The sequence below is a fragment of the Durio zibethinus genome, chromosome 27, assembly GCF_047325235.1.
Source record: "Durio zibethinus cultivar Kanyao isolate XHJ-2024 chromosome 27, ASM4732523v1, whole genome shotgun sequence".
Lineage (NCBI taxonomy): Eukaryota > Viridiplantae > Streptophyta > Magnoliopsida > Malvales > Malvaceae > Durio > Durio zibethinus.
In genome coordinates, this window is record NC_143188.1 from 11195363 (window position 1) to 11222041 (window position 26679).

The following is a 26679-nucleotide window of genomic DNA, read 5'->3' on the forward strand; positions in this document are numbered from 1 at the left end:
TTGGCAAAAAAATCTTTATTTAAAGAATATGGAAAACATTTGATCTTAATCTAAAATAAAATGTATGATCCTTAATTGAAAATTATTCAAAATTTAAATCCTAAGTTGAGCATTTAACCCAAAATCATCATTCAATTCCAAATTCTAACAGCTTTTGGAAACTTATTGAAACCCAAACTTACGAACTAGTTGTATAACACATTATTCCTCTGTTTTACTATCAGATTTCTTCTTGTTGCCGTATATCAATCCCGTCTCCTACCATGCATTCACAGGAAAAGCCCAAAATTATTTTTTTAATATACATATTTGAGAGAAAAGCAAAAAATGAAAAGAAAGCAATAAGTCAAACACCTGAGGATCCGGAATTGGTTTTCGTTTCTCTACATAGCGATAAGGATCTGAACCTGCAAGAGCTACCCTTTCCTACAAGATCAATCATGAAATTTAGTTTTAAACAAAAACAAAAGGGGAAAAAGTTTGGTTGGGAAATTGGGAAGAAACCTGTTGCTGTTTTTGGAGATCCTGAGAGGGTTTCACCCAAAGGAAATAAGCGAGAGTTCCAGCAACAACCCAAGAAGCCAGATTGCTTGATCCTCTGAGGCCTCCCATTAAATTTCCCATGAATGATCTCACATTTCCCACTCTTCTCCCCCAGCTGCTACCCATCATGTGCAGTACTTTGAGTTTTTTTTTTTTTTTTTCCTTTTTTTCAGTTCAAAATGTTTAAACCTATTGTTTTTGCCTTGGAGGGTTTGGGGTTTAATAGTACTAGGGTTAGGAGAAAATGGCACATGTCAATAGATATATTTTCTTACCACATAATTTAATTTAATTTAATTTAATTATACAATTAAATTTTTTATATGATATTAAATTTAAAATTTAAATTTCAATATTTACAAATTTTTTATTTGAATAATTTTTTAATAAAAAAATATAATTTAAAATAAACATGTAAGCAGAAATTTTAATATTAGATAACTAAAGTATTCATTTAAGCCCTCTTCATGAGTGTAATAATAAAAATTCATTCTTTTTCTTTTTAATTTTTATTAAGGATTCGAACCAAAACGTTACTGACCCTTGATAATAAATTTTTATCTATTTAATCATGAAATTTTAATAGTTTTGAATTAACAAATGATAAGTATAAACTATTAATAAATAATAATTTTAAAAAATCAAAATTTTTGCTTTTGTGAATAGGAATATTGCAAAATTTTTCCAGTATTAGGTTATAGTAAAATTGAAAAGAGCTAGTTTGGAAACTTAATCCAATGAAATCAAATGCTACCAAGAAAAGGAAAGCATTACATAAAGGCATAGACAGAGTCGCATAACCAGAAAATTTTTTCAATGAAATAATATAATAAGTAATCATATGTAAAATGCTTGCCCAATGACTGAGGACACTTTCAAAATCAATCTAGTACTATTAACTCGCAATGAGTTCAGGAATTCAAATATTGTCGGATAACAAAAGCAATCAGCTCCTGCTGAGATAGAGGGTTCTAGTTTGCCATCCTTGGCCATGTCTGAATTTTCATACTATGATGCCTTAATCCCTGAAATATTTTAAGAATTTATTATGATATTTAAATTAATGTTTAAATCTAACTTTATGAGATATTTTTTATAAAATAAAATTATGAGAATTTTAAATCAAAACGAACAATATCTCACAGGAGGAATGCAGATGTCCACAAATAATATTAAAATAATCATCAGTTGAACGAAAGTTAAATATTACATGATATAAGCTATCTCTAAAATTTTACATGAGCTAAGTGTTACACGTTAAACGTCCCCAATATTTGATGTGATTAAGTGAATTTGTGTGTTTTGTATTAGAATTTATTATGATATTTAAATTGATGCTTAAATTTAAACTTGTAAGGTATTTTTTTATGAAATAAAATCATGAAATTTTTGAGTCAAAACGGATAATACCTCACATGTTAGGTAAGGATCTCCATAAATAGTATCAAAATGATCACTAATCGGACGGGAGTTAAATGCTACATTGGTGGGAACCATTTCTAAAATCTTACGTAAGTTAAGTGTTACACGTTGGATGTATCTAATATTTGATGTGATTTGTATTAAGCTTAACAGGAACATTAAGCTTTAATGAAAAAAATTTATGATACTTTAATTTTATATTAGGATAATATGAAATTTTATTATGATATATATATAGATATTTAAATTTAAACTTATAAATTCTTTTTTATAAAATAAAATCATAAAATTTATCGATCAAAATAAATAATATTTTGTAAATTAAATATAAAACTCCACGTATCCTTTGAGTCATTCAAAAAATGATCGAGGATGGAGCATTAAAGATCGAGCACTGGCATGGAAACTGAAGTGCTCAAGCACAGGCAAAGAATTGAGTAGATTTTTATAGCAATGGACACAAGTTGATTCCTGTAATATATGAAGTGGCCGTCATGGATGCCTGCTGTGTTAGAAGATTCAAGAATCCAGATAAATTAAACGCTTGATTCATTATTTATTTAGGATTAATGTTCCCGATAAACTTTAAATTATATGAAATATTTAATATAATATTTAAATTTTAAAAATTTTTAAAGTAATATTTAAATTATAAATTTATTAATTAATATAATAGTTAGAAAATTCTCTATATGTCATATTTCATTATTTAAAACTAATCATATTAAAAATTAGTATTATATTCATTAATAAATTTATAATTTAAATATTATAATAAATATTTTTAAAATTTAAAAATCACATTAAATATTTTATTATAATTTATTAATAATTTATAATATTAACCCTTTTTTTTTTAAGAAAAAAGACACTATACTTAAAATAAAAAAAATAATCCATTCATCGGGGAACATAACCAACTAGAAAAAAAGAAAAATCTAGAAGGCAGAAGGTGACTGACTGGCCAATGGCACTCAAAAGGAGAAGAATCAAGAAGATTACGGCGGGATGGAGTCAAGCTAGACATTGGCAGGTAATTTCCTTCAAGAAAATGCCTTTCACCTTCCTTATATTGTCATCAGATAATGACAAATGGCTGAGAAATTGAAGCACTAAGGCATGTTCTTAGAGCTTCCATCTATATTACAACATTTATTTCCTATTTCAAGCTCTTTCATGCAAAATTCATTCTTGTTTTGGTTGTGAATTGTGACATATCATCGTATTAGTTTTTGGCACATGTCTGATGTATGTAAATTTTTTTTTTTTTAAATTCATTACAATAAATAATCTTTTTGATATTATGATAATAACAATAAATACTAATAATTTAATTTTGATTTTAGTATAATGTAAGTAATTTTTTATTTTTTTATATAATTTTTATTTTAATAACTTTTGATAAAATTTTAGTAACTTTTTATATAATTTTGGTAACTATTGATACAATTTTGGAAATTTTTTATAAACTTTTAGTAATTTGTTGATGTAATTTCAATAATATTTTGATAGCTTATGATATATTTTTAGTAATTATTAATAAAATTTGTTTCATCATATATTTAATAATAGATTTTTCTAGGAAAGTACAGGTTAAATTCTAGTATAAGATAATTTTTTTATACAATAATATTATTTTTTTCATTCAATTTTAAAATTTTTTTCACTAAATAGGTTTATGATAAGTTTATCTTAATCTCTCAAGATAAAATTTCTAACTTTATTTTTGCTATTAACCAATATTCAATTCCTAATAACTTCAAGTTTTAAAAAAAATTTATCAATGATTGACAATTAAATTATTATTGATTTATTATTATATTATCAGTAAGATTGTTAATATCATACTGAATAACGTTTCGATTTTTTACAAAAATATGGTATACATTGGTACCAATTGTTTTGACATATTAGTTTGAATTTTTTGATTTGGTACAAATATATTTATAAATATGCATAAGCTTATACAGTATAATACTATTAATAATCTACAAAATAAATATGCAATATCTTTAAAAATCAAATAAATAAGTTTAAAAGTACAAAAAATAATATCATAAAATTTTCATTATATTTTTAAACATTTAATCTGATCATGTGATATTTAAATAAATTTTTTATGTAAATATTTAGATAAAAATAAATAGATGAAAAAATTAATCAAAGTTTTATTATTGTTAAACTTTATAAAAAGTGCATAATTGCTTTCTTAAAATAGATTGAAATACTTATAAACTTTGGTGTGAAAAAATAAAATATAAAATTATAAACTTTGGTTTGAAAAAATAAAATATAAAAGAAAACAAATTACAATAAAAAAAAAAAACTCAAATTTCAAGGGTTATTTTGTCAATTAATTTTATTTTTATTAGGTTAAAAATAGTTAAACAACAAAAGATAAGTTAAAAATTATAAAATATATTTCATATTCATGTATTAGCCAAAACATGCTAATTCACCAAAATTCACCAAAACTAGGAGAAACTAACGAAAATAACTAGTGTTACCCAGTATTAAATTTGGTATAAAAAATCATTTTTAGGTATATCGTATTTTGATATAACTAGCGTATACCGGTCAATATCAAAACGAAATTAACAACTATGGTTATTAACAATTTACTATTAAATTATTAATAATTTACTATTAAATTAACATTAATTTACTACCTATTTATAAATGATACTAAATTATAACTAATTTAATATTAAATTATTGATGATTTACTTCTAAGTTACTAATGATTTATTATAAAATTATAACTGATTTGCTATTAATTTATAGATAATTTACTACAAAGTTATCAATAATTAACTAATTTACTACTAAATTATCACTTATTTACAACTAAATTATTAGTGATTTACTACTAAATTATCAATAATTTACATCTAAATTATCAATGATTTATTATTATATCATTATATATTTATTTCTATATTATTATTTATTTACTATTTAGTTTTCAATTGTTTACTACAAAATCATCATAAATTTATTACAAAATTAGTCATAATTTATTATCAAGGTATCATTGATTTATATTAAATTAACAATGATTAACTATTAAGTTATTATCTATTAACTATTAAGTTATCGATGATTAACTATTAAGTTATATTGATTTATTTTTAAATTTTCAATGATTAACTACTAAATTATTATTGATTTATTATTAAGTTATTTATAATTTATTACTAAATTTATTAATTAATTACTATTAAATTAAAATTGATTTACTATTAAATTATCACTAATTTACTATTAAGTTATCATCGATTTATTATTAAGTTATCAATTATTAACTACTAAGTTATCATTTATTTTTTATTAATATTTTATTAATTTAGTAATATGTTTTTATGTATTTACATCTATGAAATAAGAAATTTAAAAGTCTATCAATAATATACGAGGTAATTTTTTTATATAATAACTTCATTATTTTATTCAAAATTATGATTTTTCACTAATTTTTTTATTGAATATGTCCATGATAGGTGTATCCTAATCCATAAAATGAATGTTTTGACTTCATTTTTGCTAGTACCCATGGTTTAATCCATGACAACTTTAAGTATAATAAAAGTTATTAGTAATTGACAATTAAATTATTAATTATTTACTATTAAGCTATCAACGATATGTTATTAACTTATGAATGATTTGCTACTAATTTTATAAATTATTTTTCATTAAATTATGAATCGTTTACCAATCATTGTTGATAATTTATCACTAAATTATTAATGAGTTATTATAAAATTATAACTAATTTACTATTAATTTGCCAATGATTTACTAAAAAGTTGTTAATGATTAACTAATTTACTACTAAATTATTACTGATTTACAACTAAGTTCTTAGTAATTTACTATTACATTATTAGTGATTTTCTATTAAGTTATCAATTTACTACTAAATTATCAATGATTTAATATTATATATTTTTATTTTTATTGTTATATTATTATTGATTTACTACTTAATTTTTAATTATTTATCACAAAATTATCACTAATTTACCACTAAATTATCTATGATTCACTATTAAGTTATTATTGTTTATATTAAATTATACATGATTTACTATTAAGTTATAAATGTTTAATTATTATATTATCAATGATTTACTACTAAACTATGCTAGTTTACTTTTAAATTTGCAATAGATAACTACTAAATTATCAATTTTTTACTACTAATTTGTGATTTATTTACTACTAAGTTATTTATTATTTACTACTATCAATTAATTATTATTAAACTGAAATCGATTTACTATTAAATTATCACTATTTACTATTAAGTTGTTATTAAGTTATTATTGATTTATTATTAAATTATCATTTTTTTTAAAGTTATCCTTGATTTAGTACTATACTGTTATATATTATAATTATATTATAACTGATTTATCATTAAAGTATTATGTCTTTATTATTGTATTATTACAGATTTACTAAAAAACTATCAACTATTGACTACTCAATTATCATTCATTTATTATTAATTAGTTATTACTAATTTACTACTAAGTTATCAATGATTACTACTAAATTATATTGATTACATTTAAGTTTTCAAAAATTAATTACTAAGTTATTAATTATCTATTATTATATTATCATTATTTATATAGATCCAAAAAGAAAATAATCACAATGTATGCTATCTAAAAAGGAAACAATCACAATGTATGTTCGATAATGTAATTCATAGTTAGAGAAAGAAAAAAAAAGTTCAAGAGTAAATAGCTTGAAAAGTATGAGTAAATACTTTAATTTACTATCAATAGTTTAACATGTAATAATAAGTTAAAACCATAACTTTTTATACTAATGCAAATATTAGAACTAAATTAAATAAATATATACAATATACATTAAGTCAATATTTTTAATATATTCTTTTAATTTGTTAGTTCATGATAAAGTAGTACATATTAAGATAAGTTCTATTAATGATTTGATTGAATTATTAGTGCATATGTTTTTATACCTATTAGCGAAATATAACTGCATATAAAAAATTAAAAATTTTGAAGTGTTCTGTCATCAATGGAAGTAATAAAATCTGCCTTATGTTTTTATCTTTAAATATATAATTTTAGGTAAAAATTTTATTATATATATGATAAAAGTAATGAAAACAAATTTACGAAATAAAATTTATAAAAATTAAACAAACCATAATTTTAAAAAATATTAAATATATAATAATTACCTTCGCATTCTCCACAAAAACTTTCTTCTGCTAAACAAAATGATGGTATATTTTTAATTATTGCTTTATTATTACTACCATCATTCACAATGATTTTGGATATTTTGTACCAATTAACTTTTCCATTTAAGAGTAAAGAATATTATAAAGGATTATAACAACTCAAATAATGTAAAACTTTATGCTATCTTCTTAAATAAGTATAAACTGTGATATCTCTTTCAAACAAAATGTTTGAATTGTTTCCTTCAACTCATATAACAACAACTTAATCAACAAATGCACGATTATAAACTCATTGATCTAAATTAATATTTCTACAATACAAATTTTTAAATCTTCAAAAGAAAATTTATTCTTTAATCTCTACATGACTCGGACATATGGATTTTCTTATAGAATTATTATTAGTATCTCCATAATTTTTACACTTAAATTTTTATTATGTTGTATTATCATTTTATTTTGCAATTTATTACTGGTATCATAAAAGTATAGCTAAAACAACATTGATCAATCAACTCAAACTTAAAATAATTCAAAACTCAAATTGAATGTAAATAAATTTTTTACTTATTTTAAATTTTAATTTAATTAAAAATATTATAATACACATAATTATAGAAATAAACTAACTCGACTCAATTTCAATTAATTTTGAAAGTCAACATCTTAGTTATTTAACACCCAAAATGATTGAATATAACCAAAATCCAAATTGAAATAAGAACCTAATCAAAATTTAATATTTCTTATTCATCTTCTATAACAATTTAAAAATTTCTTATTTAAGCTTTTTTTCTTTTTGTCTTCAATGTCTGATTTTTCCTATCTTTATGGTTTAATTAGTTTATTAATTTTAAAAGTATTTCTAAAATGAAATTACAATTATAAGTAATTGATTATATTTTTTTTATTTGGATTTAGGATGATTTAAATCCAACATTTTAAATTAAGAGAAACATGCACCAATTTTTGAATCAAATTTGCTTAGTTACATAAGTAAATAATTGAGTACACTATGAACATAAGTAGATGATAAAACTTGACCTAATTTAATTGGTTGTTGATCTTAAATCTAAAATCCAACTTGAAATTATGAAAAGTCAAAATTCAAAATGATTGAAATACTAAATACATAATTAAATAAAATTTTATCAAATAAATTTTGCTAATGAATGCTTTTAAATCATTTTTAAGTTTAGTTAAATTATAATTTATAATAATATTTTTATATTAAATGTAATAGTGATAATTAATTCGATAAATTTCAATTTTTTTGAACAAAGATTACCTAATGCATTAATCTTTAAATTTTGATACAAGCATGACCATTCTTAAACTAACATAAAGGAGAAATGAAGGAGCATACAATATTTTTTCAAATAAAAGGGTTTCATATTAATCATGAAAAATTTTGAAACTAATATATTTGTATATTTTTCATTGAAAATCATATAGCACTAACCTTCTTTGTCATATAAAAAAAATGGAGTTATGTATAACCAATCAATATTTCATCTAATTTTTCTGCTTAGGTTAATCTTCCATTGATGCTTCCATCAATTTAATGTAATTGTCTGTTATATCAATTGAAAACTTAAAATTTCCTTTATTTAAAAAATTTTATTTTTTATAAATTTTTATTATATAAAAATATAAAAATATATAACTTTAAAAATAAAATAAAATAATTTCTTGACTTGATACTTGTTATGTTTTATTAAAAAAATTTCAAATTTAAGAATAATAAACATATTATGTAATACCTATATAATTTATAATGATTTCATTTTTAGCATTGACAATATAAATTTTTACGAATGAATATAATTTTGGCATAAACATATTCAAAAGATAGATCCATTGACTTTTATTAAACCTTAAAGAATTCACTAAAAACAATTAATTTTATTTTGTTGATAATTTTTTACTTAAATAATTTACGTTAGGTTGTTCAACCATATGAATGACAAAAAAAGCGAGCAATTTAATATAATTGAGAAAAATTAAATAATTTTGAGATATAAATTAATCATATATAAACATATTAAGAGAAAAGTTAAGAGAAAGTTGTTGTTTCAATCAAGGCGACAATTCTTATGACAATTTGACATAACCCAATCTTGAGTAATTAGTAGTCATACCATCTTTTGAATTATCTAATTTTACAAGTGAAAAATTTAATTAAAATGTTCAATAAATTACATAGTGCTAATTATTGGTAAAGGGGGTGCAATTGATTTGCTTTTGATTTTATATTAGTTTTTGTTCATGAGAATAATAATTATAAAATTTTGGAAGAAAAAATGTAAAAAAAAAATTAATTATAGAGGTTAAACTAAACTATAAGAATGATATATTAAAAAGTTATTTTAAGAAACTAAAAATATTTAATTATGTTATCAATGATCAAATGATTAACTCATAAAATATATAAATAATAAAATCATTAACATATATATATATATATATCTATAGTAAAACAAAAAATTTGAAAAGAAAAAAATAGAAAAAAAAATGTTTCAATGACTTAATGGTGATTATCTTTAATGAATTTATTTATCAACATAAACTACATATAATATAATTGTTTTTACAACAATTAAATAAACAAATTCCAAATAATTATTTTATTCCTATGCACATCAAACTTTGATCTCATTCTATTTGTATTTTTATTTGATGTGAAAAATCATTCTACTTATAAAAAAATGAATCTAATAATAAAAAAAAAGTCAATTTAAATTAAAACATATAAAAAAAATTACTAATGATATTTTACTCAATCTCACTTCTAAAATTTTTAAAATTAAACTTTTATTAAGAGTATTTTAATCAATCACTTTTAGACTTTTTTTAGTCTAATTATAAAAAAATTTAATAATAAAAAATTCATTTAAGTTAAAATTTATAAAAACATTTATTAAGGATATTTTAGCTAATCACTTTTAACACTTTTGAAATTAAAATTTTAAGTAATTTAATTTCACATAAATTATATTTTTAATTTTAGTTGATTTAAATTAAATTTACATTAATGAATAAAAGTTATATATGTAAAAATAAATTTATTAATTTTAAAATTTATAAAAATATTTAGGTCGATATTTTTAGAATTCACACTTTATAATGAATTCAATGGAGAAAGCTAATGACAGGTAGCTCTAAATTCTTCAAAAAAGTTACTAAATGTGATGAGATAAACATGTAAAAGTGATCAACTTTGATGTCAAAGTTTTTTGCTTGACAAAAATGACACTTTCACTGTATAAGTATAAAATAATGCTACACCTTTTGTTGTAAGCACAGAAGACATTCCTTCTTTGGTAAATTAGTGAAACATTATGAGGAAGCCAACATTTCTAACAAGAAGGGTGAATCAAGTCGCCATTTGGCTGCAAAATTAAGAAATCAAGTTGCGAAGAATGGAGCTGCTCCAGAGGTTAGATGCCTTGTAGGAAATTCTTTCATTGCTTTCAATGATGCTTGTCCCAAGATTCAGGAATGGTCAGACTCCTATAAACCAATATTGGAAGTGGAAGTATTTAATGACTATGGTGGAGTACAAAATCAATCTGGCACCAATGAACAAGATAATGACAATCAGAATGATAAGACCTACCCTCGAGAAAGATGCAATCAATATAATTTTGTTGAGAAGATTGAAGTCTCCAATCTAACTTCAAAATTGGGAAATTATGCTGCAGTTGATGCAATTTCAAGAGTAAGATGCCTTAAAGGAAAAATTTTTAATCATTTTACTCATGCAGATGTTGGAAAAAAAAAAAAAAAAAAAACAGAAACTGGCTCATTTATCTATCATTCAGGACTGGGTAGACACTAGTGGATTGCTAAGAACAGAGCTAGGATCATCAAATAGTAATTCTGCGGTTCAAAATCAATTTAGCACCAGTGAACATGGTAATCCCTCCCAGAATTTAATTGCCATTGACAATAACAGGACCAGTCCTGAAGAAAGAAGCAATCAACATAGTATAGTTGGTGAGAATGAGAGGTCCAGCAGCCTAGCTAATTTTGAAAATGATGATACAGAGAATTTCTAACTAGTGGTAAGACTTATCATTTATCCAAATAGATAAAGATAAACATTGGAAGAACTAATATCTGCTTGTCTATGATTCGGGACCTGTCTGATTATAATCTTTGCAATGTTGATGAGATATTAAAAATGATAGTTACACCAGATAACAATATCATGCTTCAAAACCAATCTAGCACCAATGAACATGCTGCTGAGACAGGAATTCTCTACCCTGAAGAAAGAAGCAAATTAGCCACTGAGATTGGGAATACCAACTTGCCTCAGGCACAATCAAATCATCCTACGCAGAGGAGTCAATTAGGAAAAGACCACGCCTTTAAAACAGGGGATTAACCAATGCCATTAAACTATCAAGTTCAAGTTTCACATCACTTGAGTTTGTTAATTGATATTAAGTTAAGGTTTGTCTAAACTCCAATCTGGTTCTACTTGTCCATGTAATCTAATGTTATCTATGGCTAAACTCTAACCTTATGCTCTTTCACCACATTCTCGAAACAACTTTCTTCCATTTTAGGTTTTACGTTTTAGTTGCAGAGATGGACAATATAGAATCCATACACAGCACACAATCAAAATGCTGTCCCATCAAAAATGACTATGAAATAGTAATAAACGTTTTCCTACTTTGTAACAAACTTTGAGAGGAAGCAAATCATAACAAATTAAAAATCAAATCATATTTGATCAAATATAATGAAACCCAATGCAAGCATATGAAAAATAAAACCATACTTCCTATTGTTCATAAATTGAGCTATATAGTGAATTCGAATTCGTTTTAGTTAAATTATATAAAATTATAAATCAATATTTATATATATATATATATATATAGTATCAATTTTATTTCATAAATAATGTTTGAATTTAATTTTTATAATGAAAAATTTTATTTTCATTATTGATATTTTAAATATTTATCAAATTATTTTTTATAAAAATACATTTAAAATTCTCTTCATTCAAAAATTTGAATTTTTTTATACTTTAATTATATATTTATTTAAAATTTAATAGTGTTGTTTTATTAATAATTAATATATTTTTATTTAATTATTTTAAAAATATATTTAAAAAATAATTTTAAAAATAATAAATAAATAAACGAATTCTCTCATATTTAAATTCAGAAAAATAATGCAGTTCCAGCAAGGAGGAACCATTGGAGTCTTGGAATTTCCGAAACCCGATTGATTCTCTCACCAGCAAAAACAACATTCCCACTCTGTACTTTTCCATTAAAAAAAATGAAACTACCTCTAATGGGCAGCCTCAAATTCTCCCATATCCCTCAAATGGGGTTTCTTCAAAAACCCCAAAACCACAATCTCCAGCATCCTAGCACTGTCACATGTGGGCTAAGGGGAGGAACAAGGAAACCCTTGCGGAGTTCAAGGGTGCTTTCCACTGAAGCCATCCAAGCTGTCCATTCCCTCAAGTTAGCCAAATCCAATTCCAAATTACAGCATGTTTTCTCCACAAGACTTTCCAGGTTACTCAAATCTGACCTTTTGGACACTTTGGCTGAGTTGCAAAGACAAAATGAATTCCACTTAGCCGTCAAGGTACCTTTTTTTTGTATATTTTCTTTTTTTGGAAAATTTTCTTAGGTTGCCTAAATGAATTGGAAGGAACCCTTTAGAGCTTTATGTATTATGATTTGTTTTTCAATTCTGGGTTTTTAGCTGAAATGATGTCAGGATTTAGGTCTTTGAATTTGTGAGGAAGGAGGTATGGTACAAACCGGACATGTCTTTATACTGTGACATGATTCAGCTGTTGGGAAAGAACAGAATGACTGAAATGGCTGAACAACTCTTTACCGAACTAGAAAACGATGGCTTGAAACCTGATACAAGGGCATTCACTGAGATGATTGGAGCATATTTAAAAATGGGTATGACTGAGAAGGCAATGGAGACATATGAGAAACTCAAGGCATCAGGTTGTTCCCCTGATAAGTTGACTTTTACAATTTTGATTAGGAACCTCGAGAATGCTGGGAAAGAAGAGCTTTCAGCAGTTTTAAAGAATGACTGTACTGAATTTCTGGAGTATCCTGAGAGATTCCTTGAAGATGTTCAACGAAAGCATGTAAGAGAATCCTATTTTCTTTGTAGTTAGTTTTATTAGTTTTTGTTCTATATATATACCTCTTATATCTTCTAATTGAAGTTGAGTCCTTTTTAGTGCAACTTTTCTATGGTCACTTCCTTGATACAGTTGTAAGACTATGGTTTTCTGATGGCCATCCAAAGAAAGAAAATTATTTAGGAGAAGCATAGGATGAAAATATCTTGCTCCATTTGTTGTTTGGAGATGGCCTGATGCCATGGAACTTAAACCATGCCATCAAAGTTTTTAAGAGTAAAATGCTGCAATCTTTGGACAAGTTCTACATCAGTTTAGATTTTTGTCCATGAGAATTTCGGCCTTTTAGGCTTTGCTTGATAGCAGAGAAAAATAGGAGGATGGAGCTGGGTCGGAGAAAAGTAAAAGGAAAATGATGTTTTTACCAATGCTTGGCAAGAGGGAAATGTGAAGTACCATGTCATTACTTAATGCATTTGCCATTTTAATAACTTTTTTTTTTTTTTTTTGCTGAGGTGGATATTTTTGAAGTGTCTGAGTTGCTGTCTTTTCTGTTTCAGTCAAAGAGGCGGCAGCTGGATCTTGTTTGAAAATTTGCAGTCCTTGGGTGGTGAATGTCATAGCATCACTACTGCAGACTCTAGCTTCCAGAAAGCAGGACCTTGTGGGGCTCCCATAAGAGGCGTTGTGAGGATTTTCAATACATAGGAGGGATTTGTGAGAGCACAGTGGCTTAAGGCTATCTGCTTTGGCACATTTCAAGGCATGGTCTCAATCAACCCACTTCATTATTTCGTGTCTCTGTTCAATGTTGGGATTGAGTTAGGATTCATGGTCTTGATCAACATCTCCCATACTCTGTACCTCAATGAGTTTATTTAGGCAATGTATCAAGAATAGCATTCTAGAAAACTTGCTGGATTTTAAGTTTTTTTGCTAGATTAAATTATTCTGTTTTATCAGAAAAAGATTCTACTCCTGTATATGATTTCAATGAACTTCTATTTTACACGAGAGAGATTTCAAGCTATGAATTTCTTCCAACTTTGAGGGGAAAAAAAGTTATTTACTGTTGATTCAGTCATTTCTCTGGCATTCCTATTAAAACAGTTCTAATCTTCAGTATTTGCTCATGACTCTGAGCCTTAATGATTCCTTAAACTTAGTATGTCATTCAAGATTGTTACCAGGTAGACCAACATTAACTCATATGGCACGATAACAAGACAATGAACAATAGACCTGTCTGTAGGACACCAATCTGGATTGGTTAAAAAACCAATGATCAAAATAAACAATCAAATACGATTATTCTTAAGAGATGGCATTGAACAAATTTGAAATTTTGAATCTTAACATTTACAACTCTTACTCCTATTTTCAGGTTGCAGCTTCCAACATAAAAAAAAAAAAAACACCATGTTCTCTCTCATCTTTGTTAAAGGAATTCAAAATTTGTTATACAAGGAAAATGTTCTTTCTTACCTTAAAGGTAGATGTACAAAAGGAATGCTTGGTAGTACAAATATGTGAAATTACATGCCATGATACAAGTAGGAACATTTCTTGGCCTCTACTTAGAAAAGAAAAACATGCGCATTGCTCTCTGAACCACTTTGATTAACAAACAAATAGAATTTAAAAGGGGGGAAAAGTGGTAACTGGTCAATAAATAGTAAACATAAAATTTCTATTCAGCTTGACAAGTGGCTGGGAGAGCTGTTAAACATACTGTGCCACATGTATGCCCTAGATAATACCATTTCAAGCTCTTGATATGTCCAGTTGTGAGTTGGAAGGTGTTGAAGGAACATCACCAACTCTTGGAAATCAAGCTTCTGAAGTTTATCTGACCACTGAATATACAACAAAACGTTCATCAGTTCAGCTTTGCAAGAATTATCACGATTATGAACAATCAAGACAAGAAAAATTATTCCCAGATGCATCCAATATCAAAGCATCATTGATTATGTAACAAAAAAATTGCAGTTGAACATTTACAAATCACATAAGTAAAAGCTCATCAGAAGAGTCCACGAGGAATCAAAAAAAATCTGAGAGAACATAGAGCTGTAAGAGATGCTCATTTTCAGTTTGAATGCCATCCATCCAACAGCTTCACCTATGGTCAACATTATGTTTTTGACCAAAGAAGTAGCCATTCTTTTTCTTTGGATAAGAAAAAGTAGATCAAACGCATACAGACATACATTTTTTTTATTTGAACAATTATCAAAGCTGCATCTCCTTAAGGTTGCAAAAATGCAGTCAAATGAAAGCTAGAAAATTACATCAGCACAAAGGAAGTTAAAGTACTCCTCACCGTCAAAAGAAAACTGGCAAATATGTACACAAGGAAATCAGGCAGTGCATCTCCTTCAGCAAGATAGGTGTCCCATAGACGGGTTACTAGATGGAAAGGGATCTGTTCAACAAAAAAATAAAAAAAAATAGCCACAAGAAAAATTAAAAGTTGGACCAGACCAGTTTGTCAATCAGACATTAAAAATTTTGAAATGCAGGATAATTAAACAAATGGATGTGGATGGTAGGATTAAGCCTTACCTCACGTATCAGTAGACAGTTGAACCAGCGAAAAGCAAATTGAAGAAATTCAAGTCCTTGGTTCTCCATATGTCTAGAAACAGGTTCTGGTACAGGTTAACAGAACAAAGTGGTTAATAAGACAAAGATGGAATTAAACATACAAAAACTAGACAAAATTTAAGTAAATAATGAAAATAACATGCGCATTATATATAGGGGCATTATTACACATTGTCCTCAAAGACAGACACACACAAACCTCATTATTTCCTCTTTAACCCTTAAAACAAAGAAAATGCTCGTGCACACATGCACACACACAAGAAAAACTCTTTGCTTTTTCTGTAACATTAAGAAGAAGAGTGTGCCTGCACATGCATGCACAACCTTTGGTTTCTTTAGAACATTTAAAAAAATCTGCACAATAAATGAAGGCTTAAATTCCCTTCATAAAGCAAACAGTGGTTGAGTTCATATATAAAGAAGAATTCTAGGGTGCTCCTAAAGAGTTTACCATCAATGCGCCTAACCAATTCCTTCAGCTTAAATACAAGCCTCTGGATTCCTGGTTGAGCAAATGTGTAATGGTCTTGCATGCCATCAAGCAACTTTGACAAGCACCAATAGCAGTCAGCTTCTATGTTGGATATGTTCTCTGAAGATATATCAGAGATTGACCAACTATCTATGCTCCCTTCTAAGTACTCTGATAAGAAGACAACTAGAAAGGGTGTGACAAGATCATTTATCCCCTGCACATATCCACTTGCTGGATGCCGAATGGCCCTGTACATGAAGTTGAAGAGCAACATCAATTACCCCCAAAACAGCAATGGGATCTCACAGCATCTTAAGCTGCACAAAGTTATAGCTCCAGTTGAAATTAATAATAAACAGTCATCAACTGTCACTCAAAAAATGGAATTTAAACGCAAATTAATAAGAAAAAAAAGAGATCAGGACACTGCTCTAGAGATTTAAATTAGAACTGAAGCAGCAAAACGGCAGATGGTAGAATTTAAAGCTCTGCTCTAATAATAATATCATAATATGACATGATGCCTATGCTCTTCAAATAACTGCAATCATGATGTCATTATAGTCTGATAGACAGAAAATCATGTTCACATTTCAGAAAGAATCAAAGCATAGATCATACCAATATTTGAGAGATCTCTGTTATGTTTACTCTTCAGAGGTCTACTAAATATGGAAGATATAACTGAAGTTAGAAAACTTTACAAGTAAAGGGGTAGGAGTGTATGACATCTTTGTAAGGTATTTACCCACTAGAATCTGAACTACAGCATTCAAATTCTTAGGATAGAGCTTAAACAAGCACCGAGTGATAGGTAAATGTCCAACCACAGTAGTTAAACATGATCCTACTTAAGACCATTTGGGGTTCCACATAATTGAACAGTAGAATTAGATTGTAAACTAGTACAAGTAGTAGAACTGGATCATAAACTTGTATGATTGTATCAACTACTGAAAGATTTCAATTTTGTTAAAAAAAAAAAAACCATAAAAATCCGAAACTGTATCCAAACACTGAATAAGGAAATACTCAAATGTATAAATTGCAAAAATGAAGCTAGAAGGATGAATTTTCTTGGTTAATCAAAGAAAACAAAGCAGAGATTTAATAAATATAGTACAATCTAAAATACTATCCAAAATATAATCTCTTAACAACTGAATGTGAATGTAAAATTAACACTATTTACATGCTGTTGATTGTTTTATTACTTGCTTTCTGCCATTTGTATTTTACTTCCTCAAATGTTGCTTAGAAGCAAACATAAATAGTAAAAAGAGAAATCGTCATAGCAAACATAAATGGTAAAAAGAGAAATCATCATACCATATGATATGTATAATTAAAGATGAGTAATAGCTAAAAAATGCTAATCCAAACATAATTGTTCCACATAGAAAAATCAAACATTCCATATTCATAAAAGCAGAAGTATAAATTTTCACTTCTTAAAAAATATTGTGTTTTACATGATATAAGAAAGCCATCAATAAATTTGAATTTACCAATTCAAATAATATCTTACCATGTATAAAGAATCCGCTCCAAGGATTTTTGAACTTGTGATTGCTGAAAGAAAGCAACATCAGGTACGGTTCTAGGACAATCAACAGCAATCTAAAAACAGAACAAACACAATTGTTAATCGTCGGGTACAGAAGGCTGATAATAGAGTTTGGTAATTAACTAAGGGCTAAAGGTACCTGGCGAAGCATATTAATCTCATCATCTGACCGATCAGTGTCTGGAATGTCATAAAACTGAGCAACACAATCAAGATACTCAAGGCGTTTCCTCCTTAGAACTCCCTCCCTTCTATCTGAATTAGGTGGTGCATATCCCTGTTGTCAGTTCATACTTTAATTTCAATCAAGCAACCAAACTTATTTATTAGACAATCTCTATCCATTAGACGACACATTAGTTAAACCTGGATATCAAATATGAGACATGTAGATTCTTCCGCTCTAAAAAGTGGCCTCATAGGGTCTATTAATTGGAATAGAAAGCCACCAAGACTACACAACAAAGAGAAAGCCAGCCCCCTTAGGAGAAATTGCAATTGTAACAAACTAAAACCAAATAATCAATACCTCCTATAAATGATAGTCTGACACTAAAAAAAGAGCCCAGCATCATTAAATACAGAAGCAAGTCATTGCACTAGGAATGCAGCAATTAACATGTTATAAAGCTTTAAAAGCAAAATCCCGTGGATCATACGGGATTTGTTTTTTTGGAGTATACTACAAAATGGATAACATTATAGGTAGAAGCCATTAACAAAAAATCATTACTATCATTCTAATCCTAATGGGACAAAATAAAAAATTGCAGCCTTGCATCAAAAAAAGAATTATAGCCTTTGCAGAAAAGAAGAGTAACAAATTGGTTCACACAGTTCAAGTCTTCCTGATCCCTAAAACTGACAGTATGGTTAGACCATCAAGCTTACCAGCATAAGTCTCCATACATTAGGACGCATATAAGGAGGAACACCGCTCCAAGCTAACTCCCGTAATCTCTCTGCACAAGGACATAATAATCAAATCAAGTCAAAACTATGATCCTATTTATAAAAAGATTGTGAAGCTAGAGCTTAGAAAGAGCAAAGGAATGACAAAAGTCTAGGTTCTCTATCACATCAAGAACAGATACTGATTGCTAAATTAAAGTGTTTGCTAATACAAATGACAATTTAACTTTTCCCATCAAGTAATTGCTTGTACTTTTAAATCTGCTTTTTACCTGCTCTAGTTCAACTTTCAACTGCAATTTTCTCACTTCAATAGCAACCTATTTATGCATCTCCTCACATATTCTTTAGTAGAAGTACATTCTCTATACAAGTTATTTGATTTACAGGCTATTCTAGCTAATAATTGAACCTGGATTTAATTTTTTAAACAAGAGACAAAAAGGAAAGCTTCATAATGTTCCTCCAACTTTTTTACACAATGCATATTTTGAAAGCTTTTTGCTTTGCAATGGGCTTAGCTGGTGCCAAATGTTAGCAGAAAGGAAGTTTTCCTTAGATATCATTCAAGATGCGGTTGCATATCCTGCTGGTTACTAATTTAATTGTTTAAATGCAAAGCAAACCAGAACTTGTTCATAGCATCTATTGATGTGACAGTTGGAAGAAGGGAAAAAGTTTCCAACAGTTTTTAGCAATACAAACGCCATGACAGTTGAAAACTTGTAAGAGCAAGGAGAACACACTTTGATAAAACAGCTCATGCAGTGATAGCTTTGATAGATTGCAAGCAGTCGTGCAGTATTTTTAATATATACAAAACTACATATATCTTAATGTCATCATGCTATCCCAAGCTTTACATATATCTTAATGTCATCATGCCATCATCAATTGACGAGAAACAAGCAGGTGTTTGCCTTTGAAACAGCTTCTCTACTAAATAAACATGCGCTACATGTTTTGCAACCAAAAACTATGAACATTTATCAAAAACTCAATTTTAAAACTCTATTTTTGAGCTAGACCAAGTGGCTTATAGAACCTACTTCAATTTCACTCAAGCAACGCTTTTGTAAGAGTTTCAGTGGGGTCAAAAAGGCTCTATTAAGTATGAAAATCATTCTGGGAGCAAAAAAGTAGATATGGTACCTAATATGACCATTTGCCCTGAAAGCTCTCTAGTGAACTTTGTAACCCTGGCAGAATCTGTAGCTCTTGCACCCATTACAGACTTCTGGACTTCTTTGGCAGCAGTCTCAATATTTGAGGTTGAAGATCTTAACTTACTAACAGTTGTATTACTAATGGAGTTATTTGTATTTCTGACCCTTCCCTACAAAAAAGGAAAGTTTTTCACTTATTAATATTACAGATATTTAAAGAACTCTAAAAGCAACACTAGTACTAGAATAATCATTTTTGGTAATTAATAGACTCTATAGATACACTCTCAACATCACCTCCATGGACTTGTCCATGTCATCACTTGTGCCAGCGTCGTTCTGTGAGAAGCTTCTTTGATAACTGGGAGATCGTTCCTGTAAGCCTGAATCATCGAGTGGATCTGGCCTTCTGGTCAATAATACTTTACCAGGAATACTGCGACCCTTAAGCAACCTTAATAAGAGGAATGAAAGAAAATTATTATTTGTATCCGAAGCAATAAATGTGGAGGAAACAAGTGCATAAAGCAAAGACAAAGAATGGATGAAAACTACACGGACACCGTAAAGCAATAGTTACACAATTTTTTAACATGTACTCTCAGTATTTACATTTATACTAAAAAAAGTAGAAACCACCACGAATTTCCTAATACTAATAAAAGCCACATGGACAGGGAAACAAAGGTGGCATAACAGGACAATGGAACTTAACAGAAGAGGAAAATTTTTTGATTTGACCTCTTTACACAGAGAGATTTGCAGTAAGAAAAACAATATTGTAACCCATGTTAGCATTAATCTTCAGCCAATTTGCATTAAGAAATCCATGCTCAGCAATGTTTATCATTGGTAAGCATATCCAAAAAAATATAGTAACATTTTTGTTTCATAACTTTTATGAAATTCCCACGTTCAACAACTGTCCTTCTTATTATCAGGAAAAACCAAGCTAAAAAAAAGGAGTAAACTTTCTTGAATCCCTGTGAATCCTATGTTTCTCCGACCACAATGCCATAATCAAATTACAGCGTACACCAAAATTGAGACATTTTCAGGAAAAAAAATTAAATGCTATAATCTAAACATAAAAACTCATCTTGCAAATGAAAGAGAAACTGGGGCTATGCTATTGAGTATAACTTGAGAGATCTGACCTTAATTCCCATAAGGGTCCTTAATCTAAGTACAAACCGCAACAATTTACATCCAATAAACATAAAAGAAAACTTTTTGGGAAATCAAAGTTTCTCCACTGAAAAGCAAAATTCATCCACATGACTTGAGAATTGGAACTGAAAATCGAAAGATCAGAACAGATTTCGCAAAAGGGTATCTAAATCCGAGGATAAAAACACGAGTACAAAAATCCAGATTCAACATTGAAATAGTGAAACAGGGTACCCTTGGACATTCCTGAGCGTTTGGTTGAATCTGGAATCAAGGCTTTCTTTCTTACGCTGATCTTCTTCTCCATGGGTGTTGTTGTTATTCATGGTTTTGTTGTTAGGCGTTGCTGTGGAAAGAGCATGCTCTGTTTCTATTCCTGGTTTGTGCCTCTCTTTCTCGTTTGTTAATTCTTTTCTTCTTTCAATCCAATGAATCCATCCTCTGAAAACAAGATCAACATTACCTAGCAAAACAATATTTTAAAGCATGGTTTGTTCATATTAATTTCTTCGTTTTTGTGTTCATAGAATTTCCTTCCAGTAGTGTTTCTCCTTTTATTACATTTAAATTTTTTTTTTTTTGGTAAAAGTATTGTTGAAAAGTTATTAATTATTGGCGGATAAATAAAAAATGTATCATGCAATAATTGTGTTGAAAAGTTAAATATCAAATATATACTTTTATTTTTATCGAATTTACGTATATAATTTTTGTTAAAACTTTAAAAATTATTTTATTATTATTATTATGTTTAAAATTATAAAAAATAAATAATTCAATTTAATTCTAAATTAATTATGAACCATTAATCTCGTGAAATGATGTAATTGAATTGAATTAATATAGTGAAAACTTTAAATTAAATTTAACTTAAAATTTATTAATTAAAATTTGATTCAAAATTAATTTTTAAATATAAATTTAATTTGAAATAAAAATTAAATTATTTATATTGATTTAATTAGATTGCTTACTTATGATTTCAATTTTTATATAAGATTTGAAATTAAATTATATTAAATTTGAATTAATATGTATAAAAATAAAATAATATATTTTTAATTAAATAATATATATATATATATATAAAATGTAAAAACTAAAAAAAAAATTAGGAACTGAAATTTAACACAAAAATTCAACTTAACTCATTTAATAAATTAAATTATTTAAATTCAAACTGACCTCAACAATAATCAAATCAAATTTAAAATTTATCCTAATCAAATTCAAACAACTTACTAATGCCATGAATCATTTGCAGCCGTGGACCCTAGCCTCATCGGTTGGTCTATCCAAGCCGAGAGCAAGACCCATCTTTAATTTCTTTAAATATTTCAATCAATTTCTTAGTTTTTTTAATAATAAAAATATTTCCACAAAGGTATTCATTTCGAGTCTTATTGTCTCCTCCCATGTTCTGAGTTTCCAAATTTCTTGATTTGAAATCGGAGTTTGACTTGTGTTTGCCTTTGCTCCTATATTTTCGACTGCTACTAAGTACGTGATTTCAGGTATGAATCGAATACCCAGTTACCCATTTTCATTTTTCTTTGAATGCGTTTGCTCATGATGTTTATGCTTCCGCTAAGTTTTGGGTTGTCTAGATTCAGATTCATTGTTGAATTTCTCAACTTTCTGAATACTGGGTTTCTCATATAACAATGAAATTTTCACTAGGACAATGAAATGCACAGAATTAACTTCCCGATTGATCCAAAAGAGAGAGAGAGAGAGAGAGAGAGAGAGAGAGAGAGAGAGAGAGAGAGAGAGAGAGAGAGAGAGAGTGATTTCAGGTCCAGATTTGGTGTCAGCATAGATATGTTTATCTATTTGTTTGCAATTAAAGAACGGAGCCAGAAATGGTAAGGCAGAGCAACTATTTGACAACTAAAAGCAAATTCTTGCTATAACAAATGTATTTTAGGCATGTATGAGAAAGCTAAAACCGGAGACATTGCCTGTTGGTGTTAACATGGGTGGGATCGTGTTTCATTTTTTTTCTTAATTTTGGAAAACTTAGAGATTTTTTTATGTTGATCAAAAGTGTTTCTGTTCCAGTAGTTAAATATCTTATTTAAATCTAGTTGCAGGCATGATCAAGATTCCATTTATATTCTAAATTGGTGTTTTAGTTAGGCAGAAAGTGACACAAAAAGGTTACTTGTATGAGTTTCATGTTCTTGTTGACTCTGAGCAAAGTGAACTCTCATATGTTTCCTAATTTTCAAAAATCTTACTAATCTATATCTGTATTATGTACTTCCCTAGAGTTTTGAAGAAAAAAAAAAGACTGGATGTTGCGTACAACTGTGCTTTTACCTTCAGCATTTGGAATTCAATAATGATAAAGATATACAGATATATTGACTGTAACTTAGATAATAATGATACATGTTGCTGTTAAGAAGAATCTCTCGCTCTCTCTCTTTCAACTGTACACGAACACAAATGTGCGCACCCAGACTGATAGAGGCAATAATCTTTGTATTGATGACCTGGAGAACCTTATTAATTTAAAAAATTGATTGATAGCTAAATGCTATATGCTGTTTGACACACTATGTCAACTAGCTTTCTGCCTTTGAGCATATACATTATGGTTAGGAATTATTACTATTGCTCTCTTCTTTTATTCCCCTTCTTAGGAGCAATAATCTTTGCTACACTTGTCTGCATGTATTACGCTTTCTATGTGCCGTATGGCCTAACAGCCTATTTTTTTCTCTCCTTTGATGTTAGAACTCCATCAACCAGAATTGATCTTGCCATATCACAAGGATGACAACTACAGCTTGTTTTATCATTGTGAGCCGAAATGACATCCCAATATATGAAGCTGAAGTGGGGTCTTCTGCTAAAGTATGATGTTTGTTCACATCTTTCTACATATTTATTCCTTATAATGAAATTCTATTTTATACTTATCTGGAAGCCCAAAAGTATGATGCGGGATTTGTATCTGTTTGGCATGCTTATATTTTACTTCACATTGCAAGTTGTGTCCGTGGCCTAGAATTTTTTTGTTTTACTTGTTTGGGCATTTGTACCTTTCTTTTTCATGCTCTGTAGTTCTGACCTTTTGATTATCTAGGAGTAGTACTTTTGCAATGAGTCTGAAGGAAATCATGAATAATGCTCATTTGCTGAAGAAAGAATGTTTAAAAGTTAATGGAATATCAGATCTGCTTGGTTGTATCAGACCTCTAATTTGATAAAAAAATTTTTGGGTCAAATTAATTGTTAGGAAGTATTTCATTACATAATGATGTTATTTTTGTGTCATACTGTTATTAACCATTTTTCTATATCTTGTATTTGTTTCATTTTTTTTTCCTTTTTATATGATTGGTTGTGGTTGGATTTCATAAGATTAAAGTGTTTTTACCTTATACAATACTCACTATGCTTGTATGTTTTTTTGCCTTGCATGAGAAGCTGTTGTTACTGTTTCTGCCTTTCTGACTGCATTGCTCAATACAGAGAGAAGATGCTGCTCAGCTGCATCAATTCATATTACATGCAGCTCTGGATGTTGTTCAGGACCTTGCATGGACCACCAGTGTGATGTGAGTTCTATTTTTCATGATACATCCATCCATTTTAGCATATTCTAGAGAACTTTCAAAGGTTTTGCTATTTTTGTTACGATTTACCACTTAATATCTTGATAACTTTTATTTACATTTCTGTTGCAGGTTCTTGAAAGCAATTGACAGGTTCAATGATTTGGTGGTATCAGTTTATGTAACAGCCGGTCATATCCTTTATACGTACTGAACTGACCTACATATGTCGTAACATATAACTGTATAACTAATATGTTGACCATACATCCAATATCCAATTTTTGACAATTATCAAGAATCAAACTAAGGGAAAAAAAAATTTCCATATAAATTAACAGCCTCGTATAAACTATTTATCATTGTAGATTGTTGAGATTAAAGCACAGTATTTAACTAGACCCTTAAAACACACTTTAGTTGTGCATCTAGACCATCGTAATGTTCAGCTGCTATTGATTCTATTAATAGTCATGGCCGTGATATTGTTTGCTGCTCCTATGGGCATGCTTTGTCAGCCATTGAGGGCATGCTGCCTTGTCACCTTTGTAGAGCTGTGTAAACTTTAACATCTTACTATTTGCACATGAATCATTCAGGTAGAATATCCTCTATCATATGGTTTCATGGGTTCCTTTTTCATTGGTGTGGTTTCTGTATGCTGTTGCCGTACTGGACATGCTGCATCTGTATGTTAGCATCAATTATTATTATCATTGTACTAACTAAATCAGTAAATGAGAAGAGCAGTAAAGTTCTCATCTTCTTCTGTCATCTTTATTACCATGACCATTTTTGTCAGCCACTTGTTTTAGAATTTAGAAGGCATGAGAGTGTAGTATTTCCCTCACATTTATGTTTTCGTATCACTGTTACTAGTTCCTATTTAATATTTCCTTGACTTAATCATACATACACGATTTATGCTACTTCATGACTCTCGTAATGATGATGGAATCAAGAGCTTTTTCCAGGAGGTTCATGAGCTTTATATAAAGGTAACTTCTGCTCTCCACTTCTTCTGTTAACTCTTTTTCTTGGACAATTAATATCTGGCAACACTTTTCATTCCAGCAGATAAATTCCTCTAGGTCTTTATGTTGATTTTTTTTTTCTTTTTTTCTGTTTGATGTTTGTTTTCTTCTGTGATGCTTTAGTTGCTGGGATGTGTTAGTTTGTCAGATAAAATATAGGTTTTCTAGTTATCCTCTATGAACATCCTCTAATCACATGATACAAACATGCACTACTAGATTTTGAAAGCTGCTTCAGATTTACTTGGAAAATTAAGTCAATAAAAGTTTCATGTGTTGTGTACCTCTTTGTCTTGATGGATAGCTCAAATGCTTTATTTTGCGTATCTTTTGTCATTTTAATGCTTTCTTCTATTAGCACTATCATAGGAAAAATTCTTCAACGAGGATATACCATTTATATGGACTTAGGGACTTTGCAGTGGCAATTTTTGTTGAAAAATCCTCATTTCTTAACTTTTTTTGTTATGACATTTGATGTTTTGACTGATTTTTCATCATCCGAAATTTTGGTAATTGGCAGATCCTTCTTAATCCACTCTACCTGCCTGGTTCCCGCATTACATCATCGCATTTCGATACAAAAGTTCGTGCGATTGCAAGAAAATATCTGTAGGCGGTCATTTGTTCCATTGAAGAACTTGAGATGTTACACGATTGAGCTTTACATGATTATACACCTTTTAACCTCTCTCTCATGGCAAATTTGATCATATATGGTGAAGAGCAAAGCTCTTTCTGATTTCAGTTTGTGTTTACATTGATTAGTTTTAACACATGATAACATCTTTGATAGCATTTAGCAATTCAGAGGCATCGATCCG

The 26679-nt window shown here is 28.2% G+C and overlaps 4 protein-coding genes across 4 annotated transcripts; 2 read left to right on the plus strand and 2 right to left on the minus strand.

The window, feature by feature from the left end:
* Positions 1-745, minus strand: LOC111279592 (uncharacterized). Its single transcript, XM_022866546.2, has 3 exons — positions 505-745; positions 355-426; positions 1-258 (listed from the first exon to the last, which is right to left on the minus strand). Exons 1-3 carry the CDS (start codon positions 670-672, stop codon positions 202-204), a joined length of 297 nt encoding a protein of 98 aa, XP_022722281.2. The 5' UTR covers positions 673-745; the 3' UTR covers positions 1-201.
* Positions 746-12405: 11660 nt separating this feature from the next.
* Positions 12406-14382, plus strand: LOC111279580 (uncharacterized). The gene is made up of 3 exons (XM_022866525.2): positions 12406-12826; positions 12969-13355; positions 13913-14382. Exons 1-3 carry the CDS (start codon positions 12509-12511, stop codon positions 13940-13942), a joined length of 735 nt encoding a protein of 244 aa, XP_022722260.2. The 5' UTR covers positions 12406-12508; the 3' UTR covers positions 13943-14382.
* A 374-nt stretch (positions 14383-14756) lies between these two features.
* Positions 14757-21793, minus strand: LOC111279579 (uncharacterized). The gene is made up of 10 exons (XM_022866523.2): positions 21490-21793; positions 20383-20539; positions 20072-20255; positions 18899-18969; positions 18147-18284; positions 17969-18060; positions 16417-16688; positions 15921-16006; positions 15679-15780; positions 14757-15208 (listed from the first exon to the last, which is right to left on the minus strand). Exons 1-10 carry the CDS (start codon positions 21579-21581, stop codon positions 15047-15049), a joined length of 1356 nt encoding a protein of 451 aa, XP_022722258.2. The 5' UTR covers positions 21582-21793; the 3' UTR covers positions 14757-15046.
* Positions 21794-22453: 660 nt separating this feature from the next.
* LOC111280192 (uncharacterized) lies at positions 22454-26602 on the plus strand. The gene is made up of 6 exons (XM_089756121.1): positions 22454-22769; positions 23998-24117; positions 24739-24824; positions 24954-25014; positions 25733-25819; positions 26379-26602. Exons 2-6 carry the CDS (start codon positions 24037-24039, stop codon positions 26469-26471), a joined length of 408 nt encoding a protein of 135 aa, XP_089612247.1. The 5' UTR covers positions 22454-22769; positions 23998-24036; the 3' UTR covers positions 26472-26602.
* Positions 26603-26679: the final 77 nt, after the last annotated feature.

Bases quoted from the DNA above. Each gene is read 5' to 3' on its own strand.
- LOC111279592 (XM_022866546.2), bottom strand. From the start codon at position 672: ATGATGGGTAGCAGCTGGGGGAGAAGAGTGGGAAATGTGAGATCATTC. The intron at 427-504 runs GTTTCTTCCCAA...TTGATCTTGTAG, and splicing joins ATCTCCAAAAACAGCAACAG to GAAAGGGTAGCTCTTGCAGG. The intron at 259-354 runs GTGTTTGACTTA...AATGCATGGTAG, and splicing joins AACCAATTCCGGATCCTCAG to GAGACGGGATTGATATACGG.
- LOC111279580 (XM_022866525.2), top strand. From the start codon at position 12,509: ATGAAACTACCTCTAATGGGCAGCCTCAAATTCTCCCATATCCCTCAA. The intron at 12,827-12,968 runs GTACCTTTTTTT...GTCAGGATTTAG, and splicing joins AATTCCACTTAGCCGTCAAG to GTCTTTGAATTTGTGAGGAA. The intron at 13,356-13,912 runs GTAAGAGAATCC...TTTCTGTTTCAG, and splicing joins AAGATGTTCAACGAAAGCAT to TCAAAGAGGCGGCAGCTGGA.
- LOC111279579 (XM_022866523.2), bottom strand. From the start codon at position 21,581: ATGAATAACAACAACACCCATGGAGAAGAAGATCAGCGTAAGAAAGAA. The intron at 18,061-18,146 runs GTACCTTTAGCC...TTCTGTTTTTAG, and splicing joins AGATTAATATGCTTCGCCAG to ATTGCTGTTGATTGTCCTAG. The intron at 16,689-17,968 runs GTAAGATATTAT...CTTCATGTACAG, and splicing joins GAGCGGATTCTTTATACATG to GGCCATTCGGCATCCAGCAA.
- LOC111280192 (XM_089756121.1), top strand. From the start codon at position 24,037: ATGACAACTACAGCTTGTTTTATCATTGTGAGCCGAAATGACATCCCA. The intron at 24,825-24,953 runs GTGAGTTCTATT...TTTCTGTTGCAG, and splicing joins GCATGGACCACCAGTGTGAT to GTTCTTGAAAGCAATTGACA. The intron at 25,820-26,378 runs GTAACTTCTGCT...GGTAATTGGCAG, and splicing joins TTCATGAGCTTTATATAAAG to ATCCTTCTTAATCCACTCTA.